The following is a 15,821-nucleotide window of genomic DNA, read 5'->3' as shown; positions in this document are numbered from 1 at the left end:
CAAGAATTAGAGTTCAAGTCTTTGCTCAACCATCTCAAATATGCATATTTGAGGGAGAATGACACTCTGCCCGTCGTTATCTCTGCTCAAACGAATGCCGCAGAAGAGAAGCTATTATTGAATATGTTGAAACGCCACAAGAAGGGAATAGGATGGACCTTGCAAAAATTCAAGGAATAAGCACATCTTATTGTGTGCATAAGATCAGGCAAAAAAAAGGGTAAGAGAGCACCATTCGATTTCAAAGGCGATTAAACCCACGATGAAAGAAGTGGTAAAGAAAGAAATCATCAAGCGACTTGACGTGGGGGTAATCTATCCAATCGAAAACAGTAAATGGGTTAGCTCAGTCCAATGTGTACCAAAGAAAGAAGGATGACTGTTGTCACACCCCAACCCACAGACATCCTTACTTGTCATGCAAGACACAACGTGACTTGAATATATATGACTTGATAAATGCCAAAGACACTCAATCTTGAGGTTCTTAAGCTCTGCTTAATTGCCTAGCGACTTTTCTTTGTCTTAACTTATAACTTGCAAATAAACTTTAGGCGATAAGGACAGTTGAATGTAATAGAAACAAACTTTATTAAACTTTAGCTAAGAGTTTTACAATAAGCTTCAACATAATACAATAACACAACTCTTAAAACTTAAGAAGTAAAATGCCTTCGGTGCCTTCCCGTCTAGCAAGCCCTTCAACTTTTCTTACTTCACTATAACGCCAAATTTCTGGAAGATAAAAATTTAAAACGTAAGTCAACAGGCTTGGCGAGGTTTTAAGAAAAATACCTTTATGTAAAATATCTTTTGTAAACATCATTTTGCTTAATAATCACACAAGCTCAACATTTCACAAACACACAAATTAGGCAACAATCATTCCTTTTGTCAAGAATCTCGAATCAATTAAATAATTTATAGGTTTGGTTTATTTATTGTGATATGGAGAAGTTTTAAGGGTTTTTTTAAAAAGAAAATGGATAAGTTTTACATTGAGGAGAAATAAATTAATTCCAATATTAGATGTTGCAATGTGCCATTATTTTTTTGCAGTGGAGAAGTTTTAAGGGTTTTTTACTTTTAAAAATGGTGAAATTTTATGTTAAGAAGGAAGTAAAAGGATTTCATTACTTTCGTGATGTGGAATAGTTTTAGGCTGAAGGAAACTTTTTTAGACTATTTAGTTTCCTCATCATTTATTTCTAGACCATCAACTTTTCTATCATTTATTTCTTCCTTAACTACATTTGTATTTCTCTCTATATATAGATACAAATTCTCTCTCGTGCTCACAAGAATAAGCTATGACAAGTTTGATGTCCAACAATATTGTTGATAATTCAATTTTAGAGATATGAGAAGGTTGAAAAGAAAAAACAAAAGGTGGGATTGAGCATATCTTAATCAAGTATATGTGTCAATCAACTTAATAACTAAAAACAAAAAGTTTGTTATCAAACATTAGTTGGTGATAGTAGAATTGAAGAAGAAGCAATCAACTATGCACTAAAAAAAGTTGAGAAAGTTATTTTCCATAAAAGATCAACTTTGAAGCACAACTCAATTACTAAAATCATTGAAATTTTAAGTCTCTTCCAGTAGACATGAATGGAGATCAGAGTGTTAAGTCGTCACACAAAAATTTAGAATTTTTAAAGAGATAATTTTTTGCTTTTCTTTTTCGTACTCCTATTATTATATTGTTATTAAACTAAACTTTCTTTATATTGTTATATTCCACAGGCGAGACTTTGAATTTATCTTCTTTTGTGTTTTTTTTATAGGTGTGATTTAGTTACATAAATTTTGACTTATGGTATTATATTATTTCAAGTCTAATATATGACTCGTATCAACCCTAAAATAAAAATGAATGTACTATACATTATTTTGAAATATACACTTTGTTGAACTTGTATAATTGAAAAACACCTTATTTTTATACGAACAAATAATTAAGAAATTGGTAAAAGGTGAATCATCCGTGCAAATTTCGTACAACAAATGAGAAGATGAGTAATTGAATCTCTAAAATCTATGCTGAGGTCAGTTTGGCCCCTACATTTGAAGAGATTGATATAGCACTAAACATTGAAACAAAAAGAAGCTGGGTGTATACTTAGGATTTGCAATGGTCTTTACAAGAAGAAGAAAAAAAATGAAAAAAATCCTGAAAAAAAAACTGTGTTAGGCTGTGCCGGTGGAGTACGATAGAAGAATGCAATGCTCCTGCCTTTCCTGGTCCTCAAATCCGAAACTCGCCCCTTCCTTTCCTAAATCGAAGCTATCATCAATTAACATAGCAGAAGCCATCGATTTTACTGGAAGAATTCCTCTGCCTTCTCATGTTAAAGCCATCACCAGCATCTCCAACCCCTTCGTTAAGCACTGCGTCAAACTTCGTTTCAGTTCCTCTTATCGCCATTTCCATGGCTCCGTCGTTGTTGTTGGAGCTACTCCAATAAGGTTGTCTCTTATTCGGTTACTTTGCCCTCAATTTTTCTGGGTTCTGTTCATGGCTGTGTTCCTGATTGAAAAATCAAATTAGTGTATGCCGGCTTGTATTTTTTTTAAATTCTTTTTATCCTATAATTTCATCAGCTCTCGAGCAAGGGATTCTAAACCCTTGAATTTCTTTTGCAAATCTATCATATGGGTTAAATAATTTTCTAACATGGCTCATTAGTACTTCCCTCCTATTCATATTATTCTTATGGCCCATAAAAAAGTTGCGTCTTGTGTTTTGGTGGTGAATGTTTTGAAGAATCGAGTTCTTGGAATCAAGTACTGTGTAATAGCAAGCTTGTGACTTAATATTTTGGAAGCACCCTTCGGTGAGTTTGGCCCAAGGAGTTGAGAAACAGGAATATGGAAGTAGGAGTTCTCAACTCCACACCTTGTTTGGCTCAAGAAGTTGGTGGGTCTTGCCACTAACAAACACCAATTTATATCTTTTACATTGTAGGCCGAGGAGTTCACAAGTCTGTATATATCATAACTCCTTACTCTTCATTATTTAATTTTAAGTTTTGTCTATAGCTGTGTTTGCTTGTGACTGTTCTCTAATTGAAACATGATGAAGTTTCTGTTCTTTAAACTTTGGAAACTCAATGTTGATTTAAAAAATAATAAATTGTTGGAGCCATGTAGAGTTTGTGCTTTCCTGCTCCGTTTAATCTATTGGTTTCTCTCTCAATGGTTGGGGAGGAAGAGAATCCTATTCCAGTGTTGTGTGGATGCTTGTATTGTACATATTGCAGTTCATTTCTAGTTAGAATTGTTGAAAGTTTATGTGTGGTCTACTGGTTTGTTGTTTAAATTTATTCTTAGAATTAGAATATAATCTAAAATAAAATAATGCAATCTGCATATTTTAGTTCACTGTTTTTGGAGAAACTTTATCTCATGATTTCCCCATGAGATAGTTTACTAAAACTTTTACATGAGATTAGATTTCTCTCCCCTTGGATCTTAGGAGTTCTAATTCTATCTTGTATCAGTTAATCTTTTTGAAGCAGTCATTCTTTGTGGTAAAATGTTTTGCTCAACATCATTTGGTTTGTATGCACTGACATCTAATTTAAGTCTTTATAGGGAAATTTGCAAGTTTCAAGAGTCTCTGCATGGTGTAACTTGTACATTGGAGTGCTTACTTCTGCTAGATGAGGTTGAGGTTCCTGAAGGACTAGTTAATTTAACTGTTCGTATTGTGAGGGTGAGCTCAGCTGTGATGAAAAAACTTTCTGGCTTGCAATCAACAGAATCCATTGATGCAATTGCGCTCATGAGAATACCTCCCAGTTTTTGTAGTGTAGATGGCAATGAAAAAGAAGTAGATTTTAAAAGATGGTTTCCATCTCCACATCGAATATTAGTCCTTGAGGGAATCCAGGTATTTCTTCATTTGGTGTTGAACAAAATCTTGTAAGTTGTAATTTGCTGCATCTGATTTTCCTGTTTCTATGGTGTTGCAAAATACTATATAATTATGATTTCCCCCATTTCATTTTACCCTTACTACTTGGATGATTTTTCTAACTTTTGCTGCCACTGGCCCATTGTGATATGTCACTGTGCTGTCATTTACATTGTAATAGTTTTTCTGGACTCACATATAAAGAGTGAATGAGCAGTGCTCCTCCTAACCTATGGTGCTTTAATGGTGACCTTTATGCTTAGCTTTTGATGTTATAAACTGTCAATGGTACAGTTACATATATTAATTTAGTATTCATTTTGCTTGTTGCAGGATCCAGGCAATCTTGGTACGTTAATCAGGTCTGCTTTGGCCTTCAAATGGGTAAGGAAAAATTCCACAGATTATTAATATCCTCAATTCTCTAACCCCCCCCCCCCCCCCCCCCCCCCCCCCCCCCAATGCAGTGCTTTTTGGCTTTCTGTTTTAACTAAAATTCGCACGGGAGAAATTTCTCTGTCATGTGTTAGTGTTTTTTTTCTGTTAGCATTTTCTTTGGAAAACACGTTTTGCAGATTTAGATCTCGTCAATAAGTTTAAAGAACCCTTCTTTGAACTCATGAATGCTTATAGCATAACTCTCTAGTTTGAAATTTTGATAGGCCTCCAATTGTAAAAGTGCATACATATAAGTATAAGATGGTGAGTGAAAAAACGCGACAGAATGTTTGTTATGTATGGGCCCTCAAAGATTTTTTTTTTTTTTTTGAGGAAACAAAGTGAGAGAGCAAAGCTCAAACACCAGAAAATTATTAATAAAAGATGGAACTACAGAGGGCTGGAGGAGAGCCCAAAGAACATTTTGTAAGGCCCCCAATCATTCGTAGGTATATGAGAAAGGGTAGAAAAGTAAATACACCTAATATTACTGAGGAGGAATGATTGGAGAGAAAGATCGTGCAGAGCAGGGCCCACAGGGAAGAGTTTTATGAAAGGCTTTAAATAGTGATTGATATGGAGCGAGTAGCTAGGTTTTCTTTTTGTCATCTTTATGAGAGTAGGCTGCTGTAGCTGGCAGGGGTCTCCATTGATGTAAAAGGGGACGGGTATACTTCTTTTATGTTTTTCTTTCCTTGTTATCTTTATCTCGTAGCTTGTGAACATTTGACATTTATATATAAATAAAGAACATCAGAGTACCGTCTCTATTTGCCATTGTTTGTGTGTTTTATTTGATATTTGGGGTTGGTAGCCTGACACATTAGTTGAGAAAAGCTTGGAAATTTAGAGCTATGGTGAGTCTTATAGTCTTTAAAGAGTTTGTGTCTATTACACCAAAGGCCTACGTAATTACAACAATCTTCCCAAAGGTTTAGGAGGCTTTTTTGTTTGCCTTTGAAGAATATTGTTAGTCAAGGGACTTACTGTTTGAGGCGTTTTATATACTGTTTTGTTGAGAGGGGTGAGAATCCTTTTGGCTATCATTTGCCTTTGGGTACACTTATGAGAATTGAGGAGACAGGGGAGCTCTTGACCCCACTACTTTTTTATTAAATGAATTAATGCTAAGGCCTATCAGTTTTGGTCTCAAAACAAGAAAAATGGAAGGAAGATTTGTAATGTTTGAAGAGAAAATGACAGATAGGTTTGAAGTGGTGAGTTGAAAATTGGTTCTCGATTCTCCAAAGCCGGGGAGAGGTAGATGGCTATAGAGCAGATGGATCTCCAATTTTTGCTCTGTTAGACCTCCAATTGTGTTGCAATACACAGTAGAAGAGAGAAGAAAGAAGAAAGTAGAAAGAAGAAAGAAATTGCATGTGTTATCGAGGGTGAGGGCACACCATGTGTAAGTGGGAGTGAGGTTATATGAGTGAGGATCATGATGGTGGTGGGACCATAGTCAGTTAGAGGAAAGAGGAAGTTAAATATGCCGAGTTTGGAAAGGAGACGGGGTTTAGTTTTTTGGGCAATTTTTATGCACTCTTCCTTGAAAGAGAGGATAGGCAGAGAGGGTGTGTTTTTACTTTTGTGTTCTTAGTTTTTTGTATGTTTTAATTCAGAATTGTTGTTCACAATTCTACTTTGTAAACTTCAAAGTAATTTTCAATCAAATTAGAACACAACTACTAGGTGTTTTATCACGCTGTTATGGGAGGAGATGAAGGCAATCATGAATCAAATGGATGATTGGATGAACTTGGAGAGATGGAAAACTTCTTCAGAGAGTACTGATAATGGGAAGAAAGTGATGGAAAAAGAATCGATTGAGCCTGAATTATCATGAATTGTCCTAGTGGTAAAAAGGGAGATATAGTCTCTATAACTAACTAAGAGGTCATGGGTTCAATTCATGGTGGCTAACCTATGAGATTAGCTAAGGTGTTAAAAAGAAGAAAAACCTGAGGAAATGGAAAAAGAATTTGTTACCCGTGTGACTTGGCAGGGGTGGGGCTGGTAGTTGGAAAAAGAAGCAACATTCATTCAATCAAAGTGTTTTGACTGGGAGTACAGGCCCAGTTATTTCATTTTGTTCAAGAGGAACAATGTTCATTGGGAGAAGGGCTAGACACATGTAAAATGAAGGGGAGGAAAGGAGGCATCCATGACGAGAAGTTGGAAGAACAATGGATGAAGAAAGCTAACCTTAATCGGATGGACCATACATTCTGAAATGGGCTTAGCGATTGGGCTTTTGTGTTAGTTTTAATTGAAGCCAATTTGCTTAACAAAGTTGACATTTCTTTCCAAGTAATCTAACAACATTGTATGAAATTGTTGCGAAGGTGCTAGCAGTGGAGATTAAAAAGGGTAATGTCAAGCATCATATCTCCCTCTCAACATGCCATTATTGGTGGGAGGGGCAAATTCTAGATCCAGTTCTTATAGCAAATGAAGTTTTGGAGGAATAAAGATTTACAAAGAAAAAGGTTGGATCTTGAAGCTTGATCTAAGATACGCCTTTGATAGAGTTCGATTGCTACTTCCTAGAAAATGTGTTGATATTAAAAGGATTGAGTGCATACTGGATTCAAGTGCAAGGTGATTAGGTTTAAAATCATTAATTTGTCTCCAAAATATTTGATGCCAATAAAATCATCAAATAAGTACATACAATCTTGGAAGAGTTGGTGAGAGTTGGTAAAGAGAAGGGTTACTGGCCTTATTGTTAGTATAAATAAAAAGTAGTCATGGGCGGGAAAGTTAGTTATGTTTTGATTAGAAAGAGATTTTCTGTTCTTCCTTGAGAGAGAGGATAGCAGAAGAGGGTTTCCGATATTGTAACAAGGAATTCATTCCTATACTATCATCAGTAATATTAGTAGAATTACATACGTTATCTGGTTTCCATCAGAACACAACTTAAACTCAGCGAGATAGCACTTCCTAGTTCTATCGAGGACTCTTTGGGGAGCAGGTAGTGGTAGGCCTCCGATTGTAATAGATTATTATTTGTGGGTCCCTTTGTTAGTTAGGCATTTTATACAGTGTTGTGCTGAGAGGGGAAGAGATCTTTTTTGCTATCATGTATTTGGGTTCTCTTATGAGCATTGGGAGAGAGGGGAGCTAATAACTCTTCTTAACTGGTGTTCATAGAGAAGATTGAGGCCTAGCCGATAGGATTGAATATCAGATGAGATACTATGTTTAAGAAGTCGCTTGTGTTTGTGCTGAAGTAATAGATTTCATGTTCTTTTTATGCATCTTTTTTCTGTAGTGTTAACTTGCTTGGAGAAAATCGTGAGACCTTTGAGCTTGCATTGATGTGTTCAAAAATTTTGTTTCTAGGCTGTATCTTGGCAATCGTTTCAATTTTCTGTTCCTTCTCAAGGAATTTTACTTTATTATAGAAAGAATAAATTCAAGAACTTTTAGAACTCCATTTTCTCACAAGCATTTACGTTCTCTAGTAAATATTCGGTTATGTGAAACAGAATGGTATTTTTCTGCTTCCCGGGTGTTGTGATCCATTCAACGAGAAGGCACTTCGAGCTTCGCGTGGAGCATCTTTTCAGCTTCCAATAGTTTCTGGCACTTGGAATCATCTTGAGGTTTTCAAAAAAGAATTCGAAATGAAAATGCTTGCTGGCCATCCTGAAAGCAACGAACCGAAACCTGTATCGGTCCTTTCCCAACAGTTTTCAAATTCTTTAAAAGATTTTCCATTGTGTTTGGTTTTGGGTTGTGAAGGGAGTGGTCTGTCTGAGAAATCCTGGCAGGTTTGTGAGCTTTTGAGCATTCCAATGGCGGGCGGTTTTGAGTCTCTCAATGTCTCAGTTGCAGGAGGAATTTTCTTGTACATGCTACAGGCTGAAATACCATAAACATATTTGTTGTTTTCCTTATTTGATTACATTTCTAGAGTGATGAATAGGAAGGACATTAGTGTTGCTCTTACAAAAAATTTGGATTGCAGAATCTCAGTTGACACCAAATTTTGTATAGTCGGCACATATGTCAAACAATCTGCATATATGTTGAAGAGAACCACTCCTGTCAATTTGGAAAACATAAAACTAAAAACAAAAGTCAAAAGTGTTATCAAACGGAATCATATTGTTTCTGTTTTTAAGTAACGAAAGCAAGATATAAGAGGAAAAAAAAAAAGGTTTTCAAAGATGTAGCTAAGATGCATAATGTGACTATTATGAATGATTGTTATGGATGACTGTTATGATATGATTGATATGTTATGACTGATGTGTTATGATGCATGATATATTAATCACATGATAAGGATGTTATGATTGATATTCATGCCATGTTATGATATGCTACATGCTATGGATGAGTGTTATGTTAACTTCGTCTATTAGGGTTGTACCCATGTGGATGTTCCTCAGGATCACTACCTTCTTATGATTGTGTGGTTCGACGAGACCACCAGTTTGTCATGGTAACTTTTATGAGTGAGTTGATGTGGTCATTTACAGCTCGATTCTCTTAGGTGTTCATTCGGGTTTGTCAAAGACCAATTTCTCTTAGGTGTTTTCTTTGGGTTCATGGAAGACCAGTTTCGTTTAGGTGTTCCTTCAGGTTGATTGAAGATCATATGTGTTCCTATGGGATCACTAGATAGCGTGTGTTCAGGGACACGATAGTTTGAGACGATAGTTTGAGGTACTTCTTTATATAACCTTAATGAGAATTTAACAGCAGGACTAGTAGTTGGTCCCTTATTGAGTATACTTTTATATTTTGTTTAATTTTTAAGTTAGAGGTAGAGGTAGAGAAAGATGGCAAATGACAAGAAGTGAATGTGACTTGCCATAAGGGATGTCTTATCTTGCTTCCTCCTTTCATGTTTTTGATATTTGACTTTTAGTTTTTTGTTATTTAAATTTATCAAACTTATGAATTACTTTTATGTTATTTTCTTTAAAAGTTAGATTGGGCTTGAACTAGGACTAAACTTTCTAGTATCTATTTATATCTTTCCAATTTATGAATTATGAAAGAGTATTTAAAGCATTTTGATTGAGAATTTAATTTTTCATTTTCTTTTAAATGTAAAATTTATTATTTATTTTATTAATAATGATTTCGGCTTAGTATAAAGAGTTGGGTTGTCACATAGCCTAAGTTATTAGGTTATGTAAACTAACTTACGATGTAAGTCTTTTATTTTTATCTTTATGGCTATTATGGTCCTTCATCACTTGCCATGTATGTGTTTTATGATACATGAATATGAATATGCACATGACCTTATCTGTATGAAACTAGAATTACACGTATGTTATGATTTAATGGTGAAGGATTTGGTGGTAAAATTTAGGAAAAATGTCACCACGTAGAGGTGTTCAAAGGGGTGGTGAGTAGGCAAACGAATAGGACCTAATCAACCTAATAGATTATTTTGTGACTCAAAATGTAAGAAATAAATTATGTTGATGGTTTTAAAGGGAACTAAATACAATTACTCTATTTTAAATTAGTGGGAATTTTGAAATTGTTAATGAATCCTCTATTTTAAATGTGTATGAATTCTCGTTGTGTTGTCGTGGGAGGAAAAGTTGCATGAAGATAAGTATTGAATACCAAGGGATAAAATAGACATTTCACACGGTAAAAAGGTCACTCACGAATAAATTTATAGGAATGAATTAGTCGTACAAAAAAAAGAAAATTCTTTCCAAGTTAGTTTGTGAAATTTTTCCTTTAATCTTTTTGCATTGTATTTGATGTAATGGGTTGATTTAAATATTAAGATAATGTTTAATTCTAAAATAAGATATTTAGCATGAAGAAGTGACACTAAGATAAAATATTAATTTCTCTTTGAACAATCATAATAAAGTGGCATATATTAAAATATCAAAACAAAGAGACATATACTTCAAAGAAAAATTATTATAGAAAAAGAAGAAAAAAAATGAAGTGCATACAATTGGAAACAGTTCTTTTATTTCGGCCGGCCAAAACAAGGTACTACATATGTAACACCCAAAACAAACGTATCGCACCCTTTCTCCTTTGTCTTTCAAGTTTCAACAAATGAACATTTTAAGACGCTTGAACCAATTCATAATACATAATTGCCTATAAACAACGCGTGAAGAGTACTAGAAAGAATTCATATTTTGTGAGAGGAATTATGACCTCATCAATAGATTAGTTTTTCTTCATCGTCAATTTGGAATCGATCAATATTTTTATTAGTCAAAATCAGATGATCGATATAAAATATCCCTAACTTTAAATGAGTACTTTTATATTTTGTATTTGTAGGGTTATGTTGGTAGTTAAATCCAAGAATATAATACACCATGTTATATAAAGACAAAGTACTCAAGAAGGTTTTGAAAAGTATTTGAAGCAGAGTAGTTGGAGCAACAAGTCAATGGACAACAATAATATATATGTTTATATAGCCTGTGATATAATATATATGATATGATATGATATGAAAACAAATGAATATAACTTAAAGAATCTCAAATTTTAGGCCAACCTCTATATAAATAAAAAGGTTGCAACAATTGATTTTTTAAAAGTCAAATCTTTAACCACCCCTCCCTATGACACACCAATTAAAACTATCATTAATTTCAAATTAAAGAAAAAAAATAGTAGATTATGACATTTTTCCAAACTTTTAATTCATGGATTATTTTAAATTAACTTTTGATTCATGGTAAACTTTTATTGTTTCTAAATTTTGGTCTATAATAATAATTTAGTTCATGTATATTTAAGTTTTAAAATTTAATAATAAACAATTTCGATTCTTTATTTTTTAAGTTATAATAATTTTGTCAATATTTGATGTTAATATGGTTGTTTTATGATGTAAAGGTAGTATTTTATAAAAAGACAAAGTTTCTAATTTGTGTATCATTTTATTTACGTAGAAAATTTATTTAATCTTCATGCTAATTTTTAGTATAAAAAGTTAAAAAACAAGTGAGATGCGGTTAAATGCTCTTTTAAGTGTATCACAAGTATCTAACTATAAGAATAACTAGAGCAAATAACATAATGCACTTTAGTGATCCAATTTGGACAAATACGACCTACATCTGAACAGCTTTTTTGCTCAGATAAGAAATATTATTGAGATTCAAAAGTTTGACGAATTCAGGCTCCTCATGAATTCATTGACCACGGTATAATTATCTTAGCCTTCATTCATATTTCTTATCAATTGATGCTCTATCAAATCTCTTGATGCATTTAATGGTTTACCTTCGTACAGATTCTTCACCAAAATATATAAACGGTTGAACACCGTTGTGAAGAATAATTTTAAGTTCATAGAACTTCTTCTTTTTAAAGAGCCAAAAAAAGAAAAACTTACAACAAAATATTCTTAATATCTTCTTCTTTCAAGGATCTTTTAACTCCTTATTAAAAGATATTGATAAAAAATTCTAAACATAAGAAAGATATTTCACATTCTTCTAAATAAAATTAAAACTAATTTTATATTTGTCAAAATATCTAACCAAACTAAATTGTTACATATTAAAATGACTAAAATAAATTAAATCGTTACGAATCAAACTTGAAGTGTCACAATTGAATTTACGATAGTTGAGATAATGTACTGTGAAGTTAAGTTTTTCTTTCTTTTTTTCTTCTAAGTTTAGTAGTTATTTAATATTGCATTAAAGAGGAAGAATCAGAAAGGTGGATTGAAATGATTAAAATAACGAGTTTAGTTTAATCCCACTTTTTAAAATTGATAGGCAAAATATTAATTTATAAATGTTACCAATTTAAAATTGATCCACTAGTAGATGGGCTTAAAAAATAATAAGGTGAAGAGTAACATATTATAAAATTTTATGTCAATTGGTATATATAATAATAATTAATTAAACATATATAAGGTAATAAAAAAAATTGGAAATGTAAAATTTAGATGAATTTTTTAAGTCTATTCTCATAAGCATCTATGATTAAGAGATTTTTCTATAATTACTATTTTGATTATAAATATGGTTATATAATAATTGGAGTCCTAAAGTAAAGGGTCTACTTGAGAAAATTTATGCAGTCATCGAGGATTAAACAAAGTCTCACATACGTTGGCTGGCAACGCTTTGGGACTATCAATCAATCTTTAATGTATTGGTTGATTTAATTTTCTAATTGTCTTTTATTAATGCCTACACCAACTTCTAAATTATTGTTTTTTTTTTTTTTTAATTTCACAACTTGCCTTCATTTCAATTGTACTTTCAAATTTTAATTCTACAAATTTAATAAAATGTAAATGTTGAAAAAATTAAGAATCTAATATATAGAAAATTGAAAATTTAGGATAAATTAAAATTAGAAGAAGCGACCAAAAAGTAAAATTGATAGTTCAGTTAATGTAAACATAAAATGTATGAATGAGTAGATAAAAAATTGGAACAATATACGTGTGGAATAAGCATGTAATGTGAATGGAGAAAGCAAAAGGGAATTCATCCCAACCATTTTAATTTTGAATTGGCAATGTTCCTTTGTTTTATATTTAGAACTACACTACACCACTTTTTCCTTATTCTCTTTCTTTCTCAACTCACCTTTTTTTCCTCTAAATCCTCTCTTCTTCTCTGAACATCATGCCCATCTTTCTTGGAACTCATAGAAACCACCATTTCCAATCCCAACCTCTTCAATTCTTCCTCTTCTCTTTAATTCTCTTCAAAGTTCAATCACTTTCCTTCACCTTCCCCAACTTCCAACAAAACAATCCCAACTTATTCTTTGAAGGCGATAGCTTCACCAGCAATGGTCTTATTCAACTCACAAAGAACCAAGCTGATGGCCCCCTCACCGATAGCTCCGGTCGAGCTTCTTACGCTCAACCCGTTCGCCTATGGGATGCCGCCACAGGACAGGTAATGTACAATCAATAACATAAATAGTTTTCTCTTTAAATTCAATCATGAATTTGGCCTAATCACAAAATCCTCTGCATCACAGGTTACAAATTTCACCACCCATTTCTCCTTTAGAGTCACCCAACTTAATCAATCTTCATTTGGTGATGGAATCGCCTTCTTCATAGTCCCTTACGAATCGAAACTCCCCGCCAACTCAACTGGGGGATTTCTTGGATTATTTAGCTCGGATTTGGCTTTTGATTCCTCAAAGAATCAAGTTTTTGGAGTTGAATTTGACAGTAAACAAGATGATTGGGATACAAGTGATGACCATCTAGGAATCAATGTGAATTCCATTAAATCCATTAATCATCTTGATTGGAAAAGTAGCATGAAAGATAGCAGAACAGCCAATGCATGGATTACTTACAATTCTGCTACTAACAATTTGTCTGTGTTTCTAACTTACGATAGTGATCCAATTTTTACTGGAACTTTCACCATCTCAACTTTCGTTGACTTGAAAAGCTTCTTGCCTGAAAGGGTCAGAGTTGGATTCTCCGCAGCCACAGGGAAATGGTTTCAAATACACAACATAATTTCTTGGTCTTTCAACTCAACTTTGGATGATAATCTTGGTGGTGGAGACAAGAACAAAAACACTGGTTTAGCGATTGGGCTTGGTGTTGGGCTTGGTGTTGGGATATGTGGATTGATTTTGTTGGGATTGTTTTGGTGGGGTAAAAAGTTGCGGAGAATGGAAGACGATGTGGATGATTCTATAGATGATGAATTTGAGAAAGGAACGGGCCCAAAAAGGTTTACTTATAGGGAATTAACTCGAGCAACAAAGAATTTTGATGAGGCTGGTAAGCTTGGAGAAGGAGGATTTGGAGGTGTTTACAAGGGTTTGCTAACAGAATCCAATACAGAAATAGCTGTGAAAAGGGTTTCAAGAGGATCAAGACAAGGGAAAAAAGAGTATATTTCTGAAGTGAAGATTATTAGTCGTTTGAGGCATAGGAATCTTGTTCAACTCTTTGGTTGGTGTCATGAAAAAGGTGAGTTTCTTTTGGTTTATGAGTTTATGCCTAATGGTAGCTTGGATACTCATCTATTTAGAGGTCAAACGATGCTAAGTTGGCCTGTTAGATACAAAATAGCAATAGGATTGGCTTCTTCTTTGCTATATCTTCATGAAGAATGGGAACAATGCGTGGTGCATAGAGACATTAAGTCCAGCAATGTAATGCTGGACTCAAATTTCAACGCTAAACTCGGCGATTTCGGCCTTGCAAGGTTTGTGGACCATGAGCTTGGTTCACAGACGACGGTTTTAGCTGGTACTATGGGGTATCTTGCACCGGAGTGTGTGACAGATGGTAAGGCTAGTAAGGAATCAGATGTTTATAGTTTTGGAGTAGTGGCTCTTGAGATTGCGTGCGGGCGGCGGCCGGTTGAGTCGAGGGCGGAACCGGATCAGGTGAGGCTTGTAGAGTGGGTGTGGGAGTCCTATGGCAGAGGAGAAGTCTTAAAAACTGCAGACAAGAGACTGGAAATGGAGTTTGATGAGCAGCAAATGGAAGCTTTGATGGTTGTGGGACTATGGTGCTGCCACCCTGACTTCAAGTTGAGGCCTTCCATAAGACAGGTGATTAATGCTCTAAATTTTGAAGCTTCATTGCCGACGCTGCCCGCAAAGTTGCCTGTGCCAATGTACTTTGCACCATCGATGAATTTATGCAACTTCTCCTACACATCGTCGGGAACGCCGGTGGATAGAAGTCAGTGTTCATGTAGTAACTGTTCGACTTACACCACGCAATCTTCAGGATCAGGATCAAGTGTGTCGCTTTTGAAATCCCAAAGACATGAGTAATAGTTTGCCAAGCATTGGATTTTGGTAGTTACTAAGATTTTCTCTCGTTTGATCATTTATGTAAAAAGATGTTCTAAATGTTGTTATGGCCTGTCCCATATTATTTCATTGACAGTTTTTTTTTTTTTTTCTCTTGTGGTGGGTTGTTTTTTATTGGTTTTTACATTGAGATTAATTAAAGTTATGATCCTTTCATGCCAAAAAAAGAAAGAAAGAGAGAAAGAAAGATTCATTTCATTTTTAGAGCAAACTGTTTCTTGTTTTTCTTGAGTTTGGAATGGACTGTAAAATCTACAATCATGACTTGGTTCAGTTGAATCAATCAAACAGTAGCTCAAGCATGATTAATTTTCTAAGTCAAACATTTGATCAAGTATGTTTGCCTTATCTTTATTAAAATATGAGAATTTGAACTAGTCTAGTTTTACCACAAAATGGGTATAAATTGGTATAAATTAAATGTGAACTTTTATATATAAGAATTAATAAAATTACAATGAAACTATTGAACGTCCCCAAAGGAAGAAATAAGCAAATTACTAGCCAAAGCTTAGTAAAACTTTTACAAATAAACTAACAACAACAAGATATTGTCCCAAATGACTACATTACAACATGTTTTGTTACTAACCAAACGTGAATCACTTGCTTGATAGCTTCACTACTTTAATGTATTTGTATAAGATCTATTACAAACATA

At 33.9% G+C, this 15,821-nt stretch overlaps 2 protein-coding genes across 3 annotated transcripts; both read left to right on the top strand.

Moving 5' to 3' along the window:
* Positions 1 to 2,031: 2,031 nt before the first annotated feature.
* On the top strand, positions 2,032 to 8,492 carry LOC101218901 (uncharacterized tRNA/rRNA methyltransferase slr1673). 2 transcript variants are annotated; one of them, XM_031883211.1, is made up of 4 exons: positions 2,032 to 2,472; positions 3,592 to 3,898; positions 4,256 to 4,306; positions 7,855 to 8,492. In XM_031883211.1, exons 1-4 carry the CDS (start codon positions 2,225 to 2,227, stop codon positions 8,242 to 8,244), a joined length of 996 nt encoding a protein of 331 aa, XP_031739071.1. In that variant the 5' UTR covers positions 2,032 to 2,224; the 3' UTR covers positions 8,245 to 8,492. The 2 variants fall into 2 exon arrangements, with proteins under 2 accessions (XP_031739071.1, XP_011650605.1); XM_011652303.2 differs by having other exon boundaries at positions 2,040 to 2,472; positions 3,601 to 3,898.
* Positions 8,493 to 12,867: 4,375 nt separating this feature from the next.
* LOC101218663 (L-type lectin-domain containing receptor kinase IX.1) lies at positions 12,868 to 15,252 on the top strand. The gene is made up of 2 exons (XM_004134222.3): positions 12,868 to 13,257; positions 13,343 to 15,252. The coding sequence occupies exons 1-2, from the start codon at positions 12,979 to 12,981 to the stop codon at positions 15,119 to 15,121; spliced, it is 2,058 nt and encodes a 685-aa protein (XP_004134270.1). The 5' UTR covers positions 12,868 to 12,978; the 3' UTR covers positions 15,122 to 15,252.
* The last annotated feature ends 569 nt before the right edge of the window (positions 15,253 to 15,821 follow it).

The sequence above is a fragment of the Cucumis sativus genome, chromosome 3 (assembly GCF_000004075.3).
Source record: "Cucumis sativus cultivar 9930 chromosome 3, Cucumber_9930_V3, whole genome shotgun sequence".
In the NCBI taxonomy this organism is placed as follows: Eukaryota; Viridiplantae; Streptophyta; class Magnoliopsida; order Cucurbitales; family Cucurbitaceae; genus Cucumis; species Cucumis sativus.
The sequence above is the reverse complement of the archived record's forward strand: the minus strand, read 5'-3'. Positions and strand labels throughout refer to the sequence as shown.

Excerpts from the sequence above, each read along its gene's own strand:
- LOC101218901 (XM_031883211.1), top strand. The coding sequence starts at position 2,225 with ATGCAATGCTCCTGCCTTTCCTGGTCCTCAAATCCGAAACTCGCCCCT. Across the intron at positions 2,473-3,591 it reads GTTGGAGCTACTCCAATAAG|TCTTTATAGGGAAATTTGCA; the intron begins GTTGTCTCTTAT and ends ATCTAATTTAAG. Across the intron at positions 4,307-7,854 it reads CTGCTTTGGCCTTCAAATGG|AATGGTATTTTTCTGCTTCC; the intron begins GTAAGGAAAAAT and ends TATGTGAAACAG.
- LOC101218663 (XM_004134222.3), top strand. The coding sequence starts at position 12,979 with ATGCCCATCTTTCTTGGAACTCATAGAAACCACCATTTCCAATCCCAA. Across the intron at positions 13,258-13,342 it reads GGGATGCCGCCACAGGACAG|GTTACAAATTTCACCACCCA; the intron begins GTAATGTACAAT and ends TCTGCATCACAG.